We start from the raw sequence: 16,170 nt of genomic DNA on the forward strand, positions 1-16,170 counted from the left end.
GTTTACATCAACAGCTGATCCGCTCGGAAGCCGGTCGAAGCACGAAGAGGGTGAAAATGGACTCTGCACAGGTGTGGAACACGTAAAATCCTTGTTAAAAAATACATATCTTTCCATGCTGTGCAATTTGAGGCAGAAAATGATGTAAAACAGCTTTGTAACGGGAAGTAAACAACAATCAGCTGTTGCATGCGCTGTCAGCCGAACGGAATGCGCGAATGTTGATGGGAGGGAAACTGTCATCGGAAATGTTTTTTTGTTCTGGTCTGGCGCTGTCAACGAAATGACAGATGAGAAAAAAATAGCCAGAGCATCAAGAAGAGGAAAAAGTTCCAATATTAACACAACATATCCAACCCGAGCGATTCGATCAATAGTGAAAGGTGAAAAGCGTGCATTAGTTATTTACCAAAGCGCAGTTATTGTGTGTGATTCACCTAGCTGCGATTTGCATGCAAACCGGCCACCGTTTCGACGGTCGCCGACCAACCCGCAATCGCACAATGCAGCGCGAAAATACCGACGATGGGATGGATACGGCCGACAATGGCGAAGACATTCCGTCCGCAAGCAGCACAAATTTAGCATCCAGTAGTACAGGTAAGGGGCTGCCGAACGTGGCTGGATGTATTCTGGTATATATTCTGGCCGGGATAAAACCAAATTTAATGCCGGGTGTAGGCGATGGTCGGGAAATCATGTGCAACAGTATCTACGAGACTGGGAGTGCGCCTACTGCGATTCGTTTGGTATTTTATCGATGTGTAGTAACTTACAGCCACTAGGCAGATGCATCCAAGCAGGATGGGGAATTTCGGTCCGGAGAATGGTGAAATTGACGTAACTTGGCGCACCATTGTTTCCGCATGAGGAAAGTGTTTCCGATTGCACTTGATTCGCTTGGAAATGTTCTTCGGAATCGCAATGACGTAAAATTGGGGAACTACCACCACTCGCGCCACCACTGTTTACATACACTTGGTACGCTTTGTTTGGCTGATGCATGTCGTTTGGTGCGAAGGTTAGCATCATAATATCACGCCCCTTTGACCGCAATGCTTCCTGGTGCGATGAACATAGAACGGTTTAGTTTCACTGATTGGCTTTCCACAATGAGCTCATTTCCGTAGCTCTAAATACGTGTAAATGACGTAACGTAACTTAATCAAGCTAGTTGCGTAGCTTGCGACCTGGATGCTTGGGAGACAACCCCCTTTTTTGGGGGACCATTGCTTGATGCTGTGCATCATAACTGCGTTTCCATAATTTGTACAACTTCCAATTTATTGCGACAGAAAATCACCGCGATTCGGCAGATTTGAACACCTTACAAAATATGGAATGAGAGATTCAATGAGATTGGACCGTGTCCCAGCGTTCGATTGAATTGTCCACCGAATTTCTGACTATGCACAGGAAAATCAATTTCGGCAATATTCTGGTCTGGTTGCACTATCAATGCCATTCCTGAATGAATGAATTGAAGATGAATTGAAGTCACTTGCTGATCGGAGATTTATCGCTGATCGGAGATTTTAATATCGAATGGAGGTCAGGTTCTAGCCATCCTTTTGCGTGGCAGTAAACGATGCAAGATTACTCTGCATGATGAAGATCTTTTAGATAAGCTACACCTATTCCTTGTAACGATTCATAGGAGCCAGTGGAATATGGATATAGCAGAAACTGTGAAAAAGTGGTCCATCATTAGGTACATCAGTGAGACCAAACTAAACATATCAAACATAATATGTTGCAAACGAATTGCAACACGGTTGCATATACGGGTTCATGCGCATCCGACAGAGAAACAACTTGTTTGTTTCAATCACTGATTATGAACAGCTTTTTGAATACTTTCACTAACATACATTTAAACACAGTCAAACTGAACGTAAATTATCACTTTCGAGTGTCATGTTTGTTTGCGTTCGCTCTAGTTTGTTGCCAGTTCTTTATCGGAGCCCGGTTAAAACAAAAACCTGCTCTCTGTTGTGAGCAAAAATCCACTTTTGCTATCTACTAACGCTTTAAAGCACGATCGAAGGATCGTCGGTTCTGTTCTTGGGTTGAACCGAATCGAACAAGCAATACACTAACTTAAGGTATCCAGCGGCAACTACCAATTGAACGGTGTCGTAACACTTGATCATTGTGAAGTTATTCTGAGATCGTAATGATTTTACGTTTCACACGAAAGTAGGGATTTTAAATAATTTAAAATTGATTGATGCAATTGTATCGTACAACATCCGCTCTATTGAGTTCTACAGTGAGCGAAATTTACGGTCGCCAGAACAGTCGACACATCGTCTATAAAGAGACCTTGACACTGGTATCTTAGAATCAAGGACGAAAGAATGTTTGTCGTGATCTGAAATACGAGAACTCACGAATCGATATGCTCTTAGGGGATTCTTTGTCTGTCTGTTCTTTGTGAATTCTGTGGAGAATGTACATTGAAAAATATTAGATTCTAATTAATTTTTTTTTTACGTTTCAATCAAAAGTTTATATAAATATCAACCAATTTAATTCTTCTACAAAATATGTACGTTTTGCTTGATCGCTATCCCTTGTCCTCTCTTATCACCACAAGTTAAACTTGGAATGGGGGAATGTAGCAATTAATAGCTAAAATTTTACGAGCTTTTCACGTCTAATGTCATTTAGCACTAAACCACATATTTCTTTGTCGTATTTAACGTGCTGGATTTCGCAAATTGTACTTATAGATTGTTCTAACGACAACATCCTATAAGCTGTTGACTGGGTTAAAATCCGATACTAGAATCGGCCAGCAAATCGTTACTTTACCAATGCAAAGCAAGTGAAAAAGTTCTGGCCTCATGTGCACCGTCATTACTTTCAATTATGTCGCATTTTGGTTCGTTACTTGATAGCACTTGAGTCCACAATCAACGATGCGTAAGACATTGTAAAATCGAGTTCAGTTTTTCGATCTTTTCCCAGTAAAATTATGGACCTTTTTCTTGATGATCATACAAAACTGTTGTTCGATACTGTACAAAAATCTTCTTCTTCTTCCTTGGCACTATAACCTCGAGAGGTCTCGGCCTGCCATTTCTGGCTTTTCTGTGACTTAATTTTACCCGTAGTAAAGTAGTCAGCCTTTCGTACGGGGAGGCGGTCTGGATGGGATATTAACCCCGGCCGTTCCGTGTGAAGACCGGCGCCGCTGTCGCCTCGGCCACCGGACCGCCCAACAACAAAAAATTGTACAGAAATATAAAAAAATGTTGTACAAATATACAACAGTATAAAAGTGTCAGTGATCGGCAACTTACTGTGACCACCTCTTCCTGTTTTAAATTTTTTTCGTTTATTTGACTTTAATCGTAACATGTTTTGTAACTAGTTGTATTAAACAATAAAACAGATTTTTTAAGTACAAAAAGTTAAATTAAAAAAAAAAAACACTATGTCAAAAATAAGTGTCCCCACGTGGAAAGTCATTCGTTCGTATCGATTTGAGTATCATGAATATTTGTGTAAATTTAAAACAAATTCCTTGGGAAACGTTGTCCAGAACTCACATCGCGGAGCATCGTTAGAAAATCGTTAGCAAAATCTTTCTTAGACAATTAATGTTCGGATTAATAGTGCATCATCTAGAAGATCATGGTAGAAGAATATTACATACAAAATCATCATCTCAAATGAAGCTTATACATGTATGAAAAAATGTAGGAGTTATTGAAAAACTAAAAAATGGGCACTTTATTTTGCCGGTTACTGTATCTATACAGTCTTTAACACAACTATACGAACATCTATTTTTTTTAGGAATAAAAGAAGAACTAGAAGAGATAGCTTAAATTGATGTTCTAAATAGCTGTAGAGAACAATAAAAAACACAATTTAAAGAAAAAATTATAATTTTACACCCAATTTAACACTTTTGTTGTATACTGCAAAATTCTTCCATATAACATAACTGAACGAACACCTACGGAAAACATTTTTCCCTGCTATTGCAATCAATTTACTAAACAACTTTTGTTAATGTAAATATATTTTTGAATAAATTTTGTTATAAGTTTTTGTCTCCTCGCTATGCAGATTTCGGGGAAAAGATACTGCTGTTTCATATTTAAATTTTTAGCATTGTTAACAACGCATGTATTCATTCCATTTTTTATGAATTAAGGAATTTTTGATAGCCTATCGTACGATGTATTTGTATTGAAGAAGCAATACCTATCTACAAGCAGTGCTATAAATTTGCGAAGCAATGCCAAAAATTGTCAAATATCGGCTGCTTTACATGAGGGCAGAAACTCGGAAACATGAGATAAAAATAAGGTAGTATATTTTTTAGACAGGTCAAAATGTGTGTTTTGTTGTTCTCTACAACTTACTAGAACATCAATTTAAGCTAACACTTCTAGTTCTTCTTTTATTGTAAACAAAAAAAAACAGGTATTTGTATAGATGTGTTCAGGACTGTAGTTATGAGGCTGCCAAGTGCAATATTCGTTAAGTAATTCGATTGTATTAAGGTCCTGTTTGCGGGATAATATTTGTTATGGTAAATCTAAAATTTAATTTTATTATTATGCAATATCTATCAGTTTTTGTGTCACATTTCCTATAAGGTTTACTAATACCACTAGGTGAGCATGCCCGCAAAGCTTCAGCTAACGGCGTCTCCTTATGCGAGATGTGCTGTAGAAATATGAAATTGCTTTTTAAAAAAAGTGTAATCACACATTAGGCTGGTGGTATATTGTAAACCTTGTTGAATTGTATATGTGCGTATCACAGTGTTTGTCACGGTGTCCGCGGTGGCGCGGTACCTTCGTCTCTATCTCTTGGACCATCATCACCGCAGCTGCTTTCGCTGTCGATGGTTCGGTGTAAACGATAGATAACAACATTATACCGTGACGCGCACGCCGATGTTGTGATGTTCGTAGGCGCAAAACGCTTGCCCCATGGGATGACTGCACACAGTCATGTGTGTTTTCTCAGACGACGATGTTTGACGGCCTGCGAGTCTTTTTTTTTCTCTTTTTAGTTAGCGTTCGAGAGACGTAAGGGTTCGGGAGACTATTTTTCTTCCGGTCAGTAAGAACACCTCGGCAGTAAGCGCGGACCGTTGGCAAATTCATACGTTCCTTCGCGAAAAGTGACAAATTTGCATGTTAAAGGGACATTCGCTTGTCGAGCATTCGATGGTGGAAATGGAAACAAAGAATGTTAGCAAGATTAAGTAATCAGTTGGTTTCCGTCGGTTGCGTTCATCAAGATGTGGTGTGTAATCTGTGTTTGGCGGTGCATTATCTTTTATCGATAGTCAAGTAGCAGCAGGTGTGCAGTCAGCACTTTTAAGAAACAAACGCGTTTGTGAAGTGCGGGAGTGTGAGCGCTAATTACAGCTACTGTCGTTTGCTTTCGCGCACTGTATTCAGCTGATGACCATCGTTAGGCACAGACTGGATTATTTGGATCCCAGCCTTGTGAATTGGCCAACATTTGCATCACCTTCTACATCATCGGCGGCAGACTTGGAACGTTGCTTGTGTAAATATGGCAACGAATGGGATAGTATCGGTGGGTCGCGTCGCATTACTTGAATTGTTGACGTTAAATTTGATATGCGATTTTCCCGCCCAATACGCGTCTGTAGATGCGATCGAAAGCAGAAGCAATGTGCGAAACGGTTTCCGACCGATCTGAGCTCTTTGACGAACGATGTTTTACCCTCTCGTCCACCACCAATGTCTCTAGTTTGGTGTTTAGGGGAATTATTCCTGTGCGGTGGAACATAGTGAACTAGTTGCGTGTGTGTATTTTTTTAACCGAAAAAAATAGAAACATCCCAACAGTTCATCATCAGCGAGGAGGAACGGCTGCCGTTTGGGTTTGGGTGCTAAAAATGGCACCTTACACGGGACACATAACTGGCTGCGGTTCCTTCTTCTTGTTTTCGGATCTTGTCCGTCTGATAGGAAGGGAAAAGGGTGGTATTTGGTTCCGTTTTGGCCGTTTTCCTTGCGGCGGCGGCCGCTCACAGTTCTTCAGAGTGGTGGTTTTGCGCCTTGTTGTATGGTATGGTGGTTGTGCAGTACGCAACACTCACTTTTACATTAGCATCTTGGTCAGCAAACGATCCACCGGGAGAGTCTCAGTCGAGTAACCGTAGTGCACAGGTGATCGGTTACAACGCTGATCGGGCCCGTTAACAGTTCCGATTCTAGGGCGGTGGTGCCACCAAAGTGTAGGACAACGAGTGGTTTATGTTTGAACGCGGCAGCTTGTCTGGAAAATTGCTTAGAATAGTGGCTCGTTTTGGGCACGCACTTGCACTACTGTCCCCTGCACGTGAGTATCCACATTTAAGTCAATTTAGGGTAATTGAAAATTTGCTCAGAACTCCGCTTAATTACGCTTTTAAAGGTGTGTTTGGTTGGTTGTGCATAGCGCCTAGCTGTTTTTCCGCATTACCAATATCGAATGAGCGCTGTAATACGTAAACAGGGAGAATAAAATAAAAAAAGGACAGCAACGAACAGTGCTGGATTGGACCCAGACCCGAACATACCGCAAACTATGTCCTACGTAATTGTGCGATGGGTTGTTGGCGGGATGGCTATTTTTGAACTAGCGCACGTGCTGTACATGTTTCGGTAATGAATGTTTATTTGTTTTGTTCGCATTTTGCAAAAAGGCGGTTCACGCTGATGATGGAAAAAAAAAAAAAAAAAAAAATGGGAAGAAAGGAAATGTTGTTTGTTGTTGATGATTTCTTAATTTTTCCTTCTCGGCTTGTGCCAGTACACCCAAGCGAAAAGATCAAAGACCGTTTACCGACGTTTCCTCATAGACCATCATTCGGAAAATAAGGTATTTTTAGGTCCGTAGTGTAGTTGTGTTTTGGATAAATGCTATCAACTTAGTATCGTAGCGTGAAACTGCACTTTGCCTCACAGCCAGCTCAAGAACTAAATCATGCCGCGACACAGAGATAGTAGACGCTACAACTATTTATCGATTACGGTCCATGTTGCTGGCTGTTTATTTGCTACCTGTCTGCGGGGGGTTTTGGAATTAGCAAGAGAGTCACGTGGCAAGGTGGAACGCGATTCAATTACTTCCGTTTACTACTACCGTGCTGACACACCGTGGGGGTGGTTCGTTATCGATTGGTTTTTGGCACCCGAGGTTCGTTCCCTCTCTGGTGCTCTGGGGTAGCAGAATCGCATCTGTTTCAGTCATAAAACAACTTTCGTAAAGCAAGGTACAATACAAACTTTGTTGGATTGGGTTTTAAAATAAACGAAAAACCAGTTGACCGTTTGTTTTGCAAACGAATAACCATTAATTTATTGCTGAGTGAGCTACCCCGTACGTTACCAATCGGAATTAGTGGTGCAAGACATTAAACCAGTTTGTGAGTAAGTTAAAAAATAATATTTTTGTGAAAATATTTTTAATGAAAAATTTGTCTGTGACGGACCGTAATCATAATGCGCACAATGAACAGCAGTTGGCTTAAAACAGAAAAAAATTAATTGAATATTGATAGCTCTTTATAATGGTCGTGAATGAGAGAGCTCTGAGGACACTTGTGAATGTGAACCATCATCATTGGAAAAAAGATTGTTAATTATACCGAGTTTTTCAATTTTTGCAACATGTTGTGAGTGAATTCCTGGAAATAAAAAGAAATGCATTTCCGTGTTTGTATTTCATTCTTGGAACAGTTTATTTAAATGCGTCACAGAAGAATGTGAGTGATAAATTAAACGATCAAATTATGAGGAAACAGTCAGAAAGCACAAGACAAAATTAAAATTAATAAATTGATGTTGAATTGACGATTGATTGGGGCTGAAAATTGAAGACTTGGTTGGCTGGCTTGGTTTTATTTTCACTAAATTATAACTTTTAATTGCAACTTAATCTCTCCATTTTCTTTCTCTTTTAGAATCTCAACATACTAGTGAACCTACGAATGGGGGACTAAATCAGCAACAGAATTCCACGACCCATCATGAATCTACTGGCTCCAGCAGCGTCGGTGCTGGGGGTCCTACATCCGACAGCGTACGCAGCACCCCGAAGCTTAGCAACGAACGCGCCTCAAAGAATGGATCGCAAATGCAACTCGCCCAATTGGCACCAGCCAGCGCCAGCGGTGCAGCAGGTCTTTCCGGAGCAAACAGTTCAGCAGTAGACGACGGGGATACCATTACCGTGATCGAACGTCCGGTTAATATTGAAACTTCCGACGCATCGAAATCCCCCCTAAGCGCATCCACGACCGCCACCTCGGTGCGGCTTAGTTTGCTGCCCTGGAATAGCCACAACCGTTCAGCCATTCTGTCCGGTGCGGGCGGTGCCGGCGGAATGGCGACCACAATCGATATGATGGCCGCATCGGACGGTACGCTACGGCCGGGCGAAATCGTGATGCGTACCCTGTTCACGGACTTTACCGTGCAGGCGGAGAAGAAAATTGAGAGCGTGCTGCTGGACGGTTCGGACAAAAATTTGCCAAAGCTACTGCAGCGCGGTGAAGACTATCAGTTTGATCAGCTTCTGCAGGCGCTCGGTTCGGTAGCGGAGCACTGTCTGCCGTCGCTGCTGAAGGCACTGCTCGCCTGGCACAAGCATCAAATATGCGACAAGAACATAAAGCGAGACCTGCAGACGGGGGCAAGCTCCACCACCCACCATCCGGCGAACAAATCGGGTCTGGACTTGGACTATCAACTGTTGCGCCGTGAGGCAGCGGTAGAGTTCATCTTTTGTCTCGCCCTCATCGAGATTCTGCGCCAATTTCCGTTCCACCCGGGGCACGACGACATTACGAAGCAGATCGAAAATCTTGCCTTTCGCCAGTTCAAGTACAAGGAAGGTGCGCAGACGGCACCGAACGCCAACGACTGCTACCGCATTGCCGATCTGTACGCGGAGGTGGTCGGTGTGCTTGCCCAGAGTCGATTTTCTTCCGTGCGGAAAAGATTCATGACCGAGCTGAAGGAGCTGCGCAGCAAGGAACCGAGCCCGTTCACGACGCACAGCATTATCAGCTTGCTGATGGGCATGAAGTTCTTCCGCGTGAAGATGGCCCCCATCGAGGAGTTCGAGGCATCGTTCCAGTTCATGCACGAATGCGCACAATACTTTCTAGAGGTAAAGGATAAGGACATAAAGCACGCGATGGCCGGTCTGTTTGTGGAGATTCTAGTCCCCGTAGCGGCCACGGTGAAGAACGAGGTGAACGTACCGTGCGTGAAAAACTTCATCGATCTGCTGTACTCGCAAACGCTGGACGCCTGCACCAAGTCCAAGCACAAGCTAGCGCTATTCCCGTTGGTGACCTGTTTGCTGTGCGTTTCGCAGAAATCGTTCTTTCTCAGCAACTGGCATTGCTTTCTGGCCATGTGCCTGAGCAATCTGAAAAACAAAGATCCCAAAATGAGTCGCGTTGCGCTCGAATCGTTGTACCGGTTGCTGTGGGTGTACATTATCCGCATAAAGTGTGAATCGAATTCGGCCACGCACTCGCGCCTGCAAAGCATCGTAAACTCGCTGTTTCCTCGCGGCTCTAAGGCGGTGGTGCCGCGAGACACACCGCTGAATATATTTGTGAAAATCATCCAATTTATCGCACAGGAACGGCTCGACTTTGCGATGCGCGAGATAGTGTTCGAGCTGCTGTGCGTGGGTCGTCCGATCAAGATCATTATGACGCCGGAGCGCATGAGCATCGGGCTGCGCGCGTTCATGGTAGTGGCGGACTCGCTGCAGCAGAAGGACGGTGAGCCGCCAATGCCCCGCACGGTTGGTGTGCTACCGTCCGGCAATACGCTACGCGTGAAGAAGACCTATCTGAACAAAATGCTTACCGAAGACACGGCGCGAAGCATCGGCATGTCCAACTACTTTCCGCACGTGCGGCGCGTGTTCGTTGACATCTTGCGAGCGCTCGACATCCATTGCGGGCGGCCACTGATGATGACGGTGATCCAGAATCAGAACAAGGAGTTTGACGAAATGCTGACCGGCGAACGGAAGCCTCGCATCGATCTGTTCCGCACGTGCATTGCGGCTGTGCCACGCCTTACGCCCGACAACATGACCGGTCACGAGCTGGTCGATATGCTGTCCCGTTTAACGATCCACATGGACGAGGAGCTACGCGGCTTGGCCCACCAGTCACTGCAAACGTTGGTGTGCGATTTTCCCGAGTGGCGCCAAGATGTGATCCAGGGATTTAGTCAGTTTTTGGCACGCGATGTAGTGGATACGTTTCCGCAGCTGTTGGACAACGGGTTGCGTATGCTGTACGCATTTTTAACCGTTTGGCGCAATTTGCTAGGCCCTGGCAGCAACAGTAACAGCAACAACAATACGCTCAACACGAAAGGAACCGGTGGAGCTGCTGTAGCTGCTTCGGGACAACCGGTGGGCGGTTTGGCCGGGGTGGGACGTGCAACGAATCAGCAAGATTTGGGACTGTTAAAACCAAACCTCCCACAAACAGGCGTGAACGCATCGCTCAACGCGGCTACCATAAATTCCAACTCCAGCGGTAGCTCGGGCATTTCTTCCATCACCCAAACGACGACCATTACAGCGGGAGCCATCGGGGGAGTTGGTACGAGTAGTAGCAGTGGTATGGGTGGTACTGCTGGCACTGGAGGCACGTCTGAATCGGCGACAGCCAGCAGCAGCCATGTACCCGGTGGAAAGAAGGGCCACGAGCTCCCGCTAGCGACGACTATGCACATGGTGGAAGGGCTAGCATTGGTGATGCTGTGCAACTGTCGTTCGCAACCACGCAAGTTTGCGGTCAGCATATTGAAGGAGGTAAGTGATGTATTGACCTGCCAACGGTTGTAAGGTTAGGTTCCGGTTAGATTGTTTGCTGAATTTTGAAAGATGCTGTATTTTTGCGATAACTTTCGGATGTAATATTTATTTGCTTGCTGCGATGTTGTTTGCTTGCAGGTGAAAGTATTGAAGAAACTGTTGGGCATTCCAGAAACAGAACCGGCCTTGATTGATGTCATCGATAAGTGCTGTCCCCAGGTAAATGTTTGTTTGATAAATGTTATGCTTCCTTTGTCATAAAGTATCATATTTATTCTATCGTTTGCTTTCGTACTCGCAGGTTCTTGAGAAATGTTTGCACATGCTACCTCAGACTGATCGAACGGCAATGCTGAACGCAAACGTGATCGACCTGCAATGGATAGTGGACCGCAACAGTGGCGTGTGGACAACCGGACATGTTGAGGAATCGACCAAGGCGTCCACCTTGACCCTTTGCCTATCCCAGTCCGCCCTCGGCCAAGCGTACGATCCGTGGAGCGTGTGTTTGTTCGGCTTCATGGAGCGGACGCGCGTTTTACAGCACTGCCCATCGGTAGTGGCGCAAGCCTGGCCTATATGCTATCAGCGAGTAACGAGCTTGTTCAACGTGATAGATCCAACGTATGTAGTAACCAAAAGGGGGAAACATTTGCTAAGAAAAACTTTCCTAAAACAGTACAAGCACTAGAGTAGTTTGTACGGTGCTGTATATTGGCCATCCTGTTTTAATGTGTTCGTTTATTCCGTTTCGTTTCATCTAATCGCAGCCCAGTAAGTGACAATCGTGCCTCGTTACTGCGTAGCTCTGCTCCCACGAAGAAACCTCCCTCCGAGGCACAACGAGACTCGCTGGCACATCTGTGGAAGAATCAGGTAGCATTGGCAATGCGGCTTATTCCACAGATGCCTAGCGTTGCCGTGCGATGCGCTTCACCCGATCTCAGCCTAAGGTGAGTGATTTAGGTCCGATTTGCCGTGTGGCGACCACTCCGCGCACGAGGAATCTGTGTAGGTTTTGATACTTGTTACTGCATTCAACACTATTGTCTCGTACAAACAACTTTCCGCCGTCGATTGTTAAAATTTACGTACATTTCTTCTTCTTTCCACCTTATGTGTCGTGATGGGTGTCGATTGTATGTTTAATAATGATCGTCTCGTAATCGATAGTGTCAACCAATTGGGTGCCTTTTGCTCAAGGCTACAGCATTTTATAATTTTCGGGTTTCATGTGGCGATTTAGCTAGATGTAACTACCGCCTATTAGGTTACTGTTTACACCTTTTTCTAGTCGTTTTTAGCGTGTGTGCGTGTGTGTGTGTGTTTATGGTTTGGAAAAATGTAATGAATATGCGTTAGAAACTAATTGTTCACTATCATAACACTCTCGTAACTGTCCTCGTTTGGTGTGCACAATTGGACTCTAATGGTTGTTGATAAACTCGAAAGATAGGAACAATGTTTGGGAAAGAAATGGATATAGGTTTAGTTGCGAATGGTAATTCTAATGATTGGAATTATAGAATTAACAATGTATAGACGCTTTCTTTGTTGGTTGTGTGATTGTTTTGAATTATCTGTATATTAAGTTGATTATTTAACCAGCTACACAATTGACACGACCAATTGTTACCTCAGTCACTGTTACTTCTTAAGACATTCGGTTGTGTTTCACTAATTTAAGTTTTGTTTTTCGTACTTCCTTTTACTGATTTGTTACTCATCCTGTCTGTCACTACTTAACATAAGTACACACGACGTGCAGTGCAAACCATCGGCAATGCACTCCGTTCCACTGTGTATAACGATGCTGTATATAGCAAAATGCGATCGTCGTGTTGCTTCCTGCTCTGCACTTCGATACATGTGACATAGTGCACTACACCCAAACTTTACAAACTTTACAGGGTTTCTCAGGCAAGTTCAACGTTGTAAAACTATCTGTCAGCAGCATAAAACGCTAATCCGCCATCGTACATGCAATTCAAGCTCGTTAGGCGAAAGTCTGAATAAATACCCCCACTCATGAGCACTCACATTTTGCTAATGAGTTTTCAGACATAATATAATATTTATTTATTTCTTTATTTTTATCATAATTTTTTATACAATTTTTTGTCACATTTTAGCCTAACCTATACCGAGCTATCTCAGTTATCCGTTTAGGTATCTCAGTTGCAAAGAGTGAGTGCTGGTGAGTGGGGGATCTTTAATCAGACCACCTCAACTGATTACAATCAATGGGCATGATATGGGAATAGTAGTGCGAAATCAAGTAGTATGTACCGCAGATGACTTTCTTCTTCCATGGCACTACAATCTTGAAAGGTCTCGCTCGGGGCTTGCCATTTCTGGCTTTCTGTGACTTGATTTTACCCGCAGCAAAGTAGTCAGCCCTGCGTACGGGGAGGCGGTCTAGATGGGATTTGAACCCCGGTCCTGCCGTGTGTAGACCGACGCAGCTGTCGCATTTGCCACCGGACCGCCCCGTTGAAAAAGGTTAACAAGGTTGAATTGCATTCCTCTCCCTCTCTTCTTGGCCTAACGACCTCTTAGGTTATGCCTGCCATTTCTCGCCTATTAGACTTAATGTGATACCACATAGTTGGATAGTAAGTCCTGATAGCGCTTGGATAGGATGTGAACCCCGGTCCTGCCGTATAAAAACCGGCGCCATTGTCACCTCATCACCGGGTCGTTAAATTGTTGAATTGCATGTGCGATGGCGGAACAGCGTTTTATGCAGTTAACATGTAGTGTTACAATGTTGAACTGGCCTGAGAAACCCTGGAAGTTCTCATGTTTGATTAACAAACGTGTGACCAGCGTTGGAAGCAAACCATTTTTTCCCAAATGTCCCGTAACGGGCGAAAACATAAGATATATTGGATTCGGCTGTATAGGTCATTGTGTGTGTTTTAGTGTTGGTGTGTGGTTCATCTAGGGCGTTCAGAGGCTACAGTCCAATTTGTGTTGTAATCTTTAGTTGTGAAACACTTGTCACATAGAGAAGGCACAACAATTATCATGAGCGTTCGAACGCTTAATCGCACTAGTACGGGTACGGGGCCGACAACCGCACAGTTGGCGTGCTCGATTTTTGTTTATATACTTTTCAGGAAACCACAATTTTTTTTGCAGAAAGCATTAAAATGACGATGATTTGACTGGTAACACTTAAAGTATATTTTTCTTTCATGTTTCTTCTTTCTCTCGCCGACGCGTCATATCCTGTCAATCGAACAACAAATTTCACCGTTTATCGACTTCTACTACTGAAACACCACTTCTCAACTATTTCAACATAACTTCTTTATGACCTCTACATGAACAACAAAAATAACGTCAAATAATGCTTTCCACTTTAACCTCTAATATGGTTTACCGTTCCTGTGTTACTGAATATTTAACTTTTTTTCTAAAATTTCTAACCTTCCTAAACACTTAACCATTTCTCTATCGGGTTTTGTTCTGCTAACAAACAAAAAACAAAATGGTCAAATCATTGATCCTGTTGCTTTGGCGGTGCTTCCAAAATATAAATGTAAACAAAAAACGGATTTAATGATAAAAATCGCTCCAATGTAAATGTGCTCAACCGTAATGCTAATGTCGTGGCCGACAATCTTCCGCAACACACGTGCTTTAAATCGGAACATATGTTCACCGTTCGTACTTAAACACATTCCTACTTCGCAACTCTCTCAGTCTGCATGATCAGTCGGATTCCCGCTCGTTGTCCGACTCGTTGGACAATATACCGTCATCCGTGTTTGGACCAGAAGGAATCGTGACACGCTTCACCCTACCTCTATCCTATGGTCGCAAAGATGCCAGACATAAGAGACAAGGGTAACGTTTATTTTCTTTTTTCTTTTTTCCGGCATAGTTTTACAAACTTTTAACTCTCTTCTTTTGTTTCGTCTTTCGTTCGTTTGTTCATTCATTATGTTTTTTTTTTATAATCGTTTTCACTTGTGTTTCACACACGATCATACTTTAAGTTTTAATCTGCTCACTTACATGAGTTGGCAGATTCTATTGCTCTTTGCTCTCACATCTGGACCGTTTTAAGCTCTAGTTTCATTCATTTACTGTTTAGTTTCAGGTGAACGAATATGTTTAAACCAAAGCGTTGTTTTGGTTTTCTTGTTCGTGTTTGTCGTTGCGTTGATAGCTGTAGTATTATATCAGCGAAATTAGTTGCTTGCTCTTCGCCGACCCATACACACGCACAACATTACAAGCATAAGCGAAAAAGTACTATTTGAACCATATATACGTATATAAATTGTCGTCAATATGACTAAAGATCTTAATCCTACACATTAACTCCACAACTGATGGCTAACTTTAATATGGTCCTTTCAAAAACATTTAAATTGTACTGTGTTTTTTCAATTGATAATGTAAAAGCGTCGATCTTTTTTGTAGGCTCCTTTGATGAAATGGCAAACAAAGCTAGTTGGCATGGGAAAGGCTTCAGATGACAGGCGAATCAATTAGCTTTTATTGTAAAGTTACCAGATGATATTGTTATCGAAACCTATGATATTGTTCACAGCCTATCAGCCCTCGTGTAGCAGACTCGTTTTTCTGCTAAGATTCCTCTAGTTTACGCACTTACCCGAGTGTTGACAGGCCGTGTACAATATCATCTGGTAACGCCACAATAAAAGGACATTGATTCCACTGGCAATTGAAGCCGTTCCCATGTTAGTTAGTGTTGTTTACCATTTCATCTGAGGAGTCTACAAAAAAGATCAATGTTTTTACATTATCAATTGAAAAACACTGTTAGCATTACTTCCGAAATTATTGCTAACATAAATTTAGCATAAATGCCATCTACTGCAGCAGGAATGGAAATGGAATTTAAAATTAAAAAAGTTTAATGATGTGAATTATCATGATTGATGATTAATTACGGCAGGGCAGTTTTTGCTGCCTTTGCAATTTGCTTGTAAAATTGAAGTCAAAGTTTTGTATTATTTTCGTGGTGGATACATTGGATGATTTTTCTAATAATATTTATATTGTGAAGAGTCGTTTGTGTACCTCGAGGGCAAATATTACTTCTTAGTAAAAGCTCTCAATATACCCACAGTTGGAAGTAGAACTGCGATCCAGTACCGTATAACTTGTTTATCTTTAGCTGTTGTTCGTATTATACTCACTATTATCGATGTTTCGGATCGGTATATAACCTTTCCACTAGACACTGCGCATTTATGATGGCAGCGGGTCGTAACGAGGTTACCGTAGAATCCACAGTGCAGTATTGCAGCTCATCGCCATCATTCCATTACTATTACCATT

General features: G+C 42.9%; 1 protein-coding gene across 5 annotated transcripts in view; it reads left to right on the forward strand.

Moving 5' to 3' along the window:
* The first annotated feature begins 283 nt into the window (after positions 1 to 283).
* The window catches only part of LOC118512292 (protein furry), a 41,363-nt gene continuing 25,476 nt past the window's right edge, over positions 284 to 16,170 (forward strand). For 2 of the 5 annotated variants that reach the window (XM_036056514.1, XM_036056515.1), the window contains exons 1-6: positions 284 to 600; positions 7,955 to 10,845; positions 10,987 to 11,067; positions 11,150 to 11,472; positions 11,619 to 11,801; positions 14,560 to 14,703. In XM_036056514.1, the coding sequence (XP_035912407.1) occupies positions 453 to 600; positions 7,955 to 10,845; positions 10,987 to 11,067; positions 11,150 to 11,472; positions 11,619 to 11,801; positions 14,560 to 14,703 (3,770 nt within the window). In that variant the 5' untranslated portion in view covers positions 284 to 452. Of the gene's footprint in view, positions 601 to 6,120; positions 6,349 to 7,954; positions 10,846 to 10,986; positions 11,068 to 11,149; positions 11,473 to 11,618; positions 11,802 to 14,559; positions 14,704 to 16,170 lie in introns of those variants that run through there. The other 3 variants (XM_036056518.1, XM_036056519.1, XM_036056516.1) reach the window with 2 other exon arrangements.

The sequence above is a fragment of the Anopheles stephensi genome, chromosome 3 (genome assembly GCF_013141755.1).
Source record: "Anopheles stephensi strain Indian chromosome 3, UCI_ANSTEP_V1.0, whole genome shotgun sequence".
Lineage (NCBI taxonomy): Eukaryota > Metazoa > Arthropoda > Insecta > Diptera > Culicidae > Anopheles > Anopheles stephensi.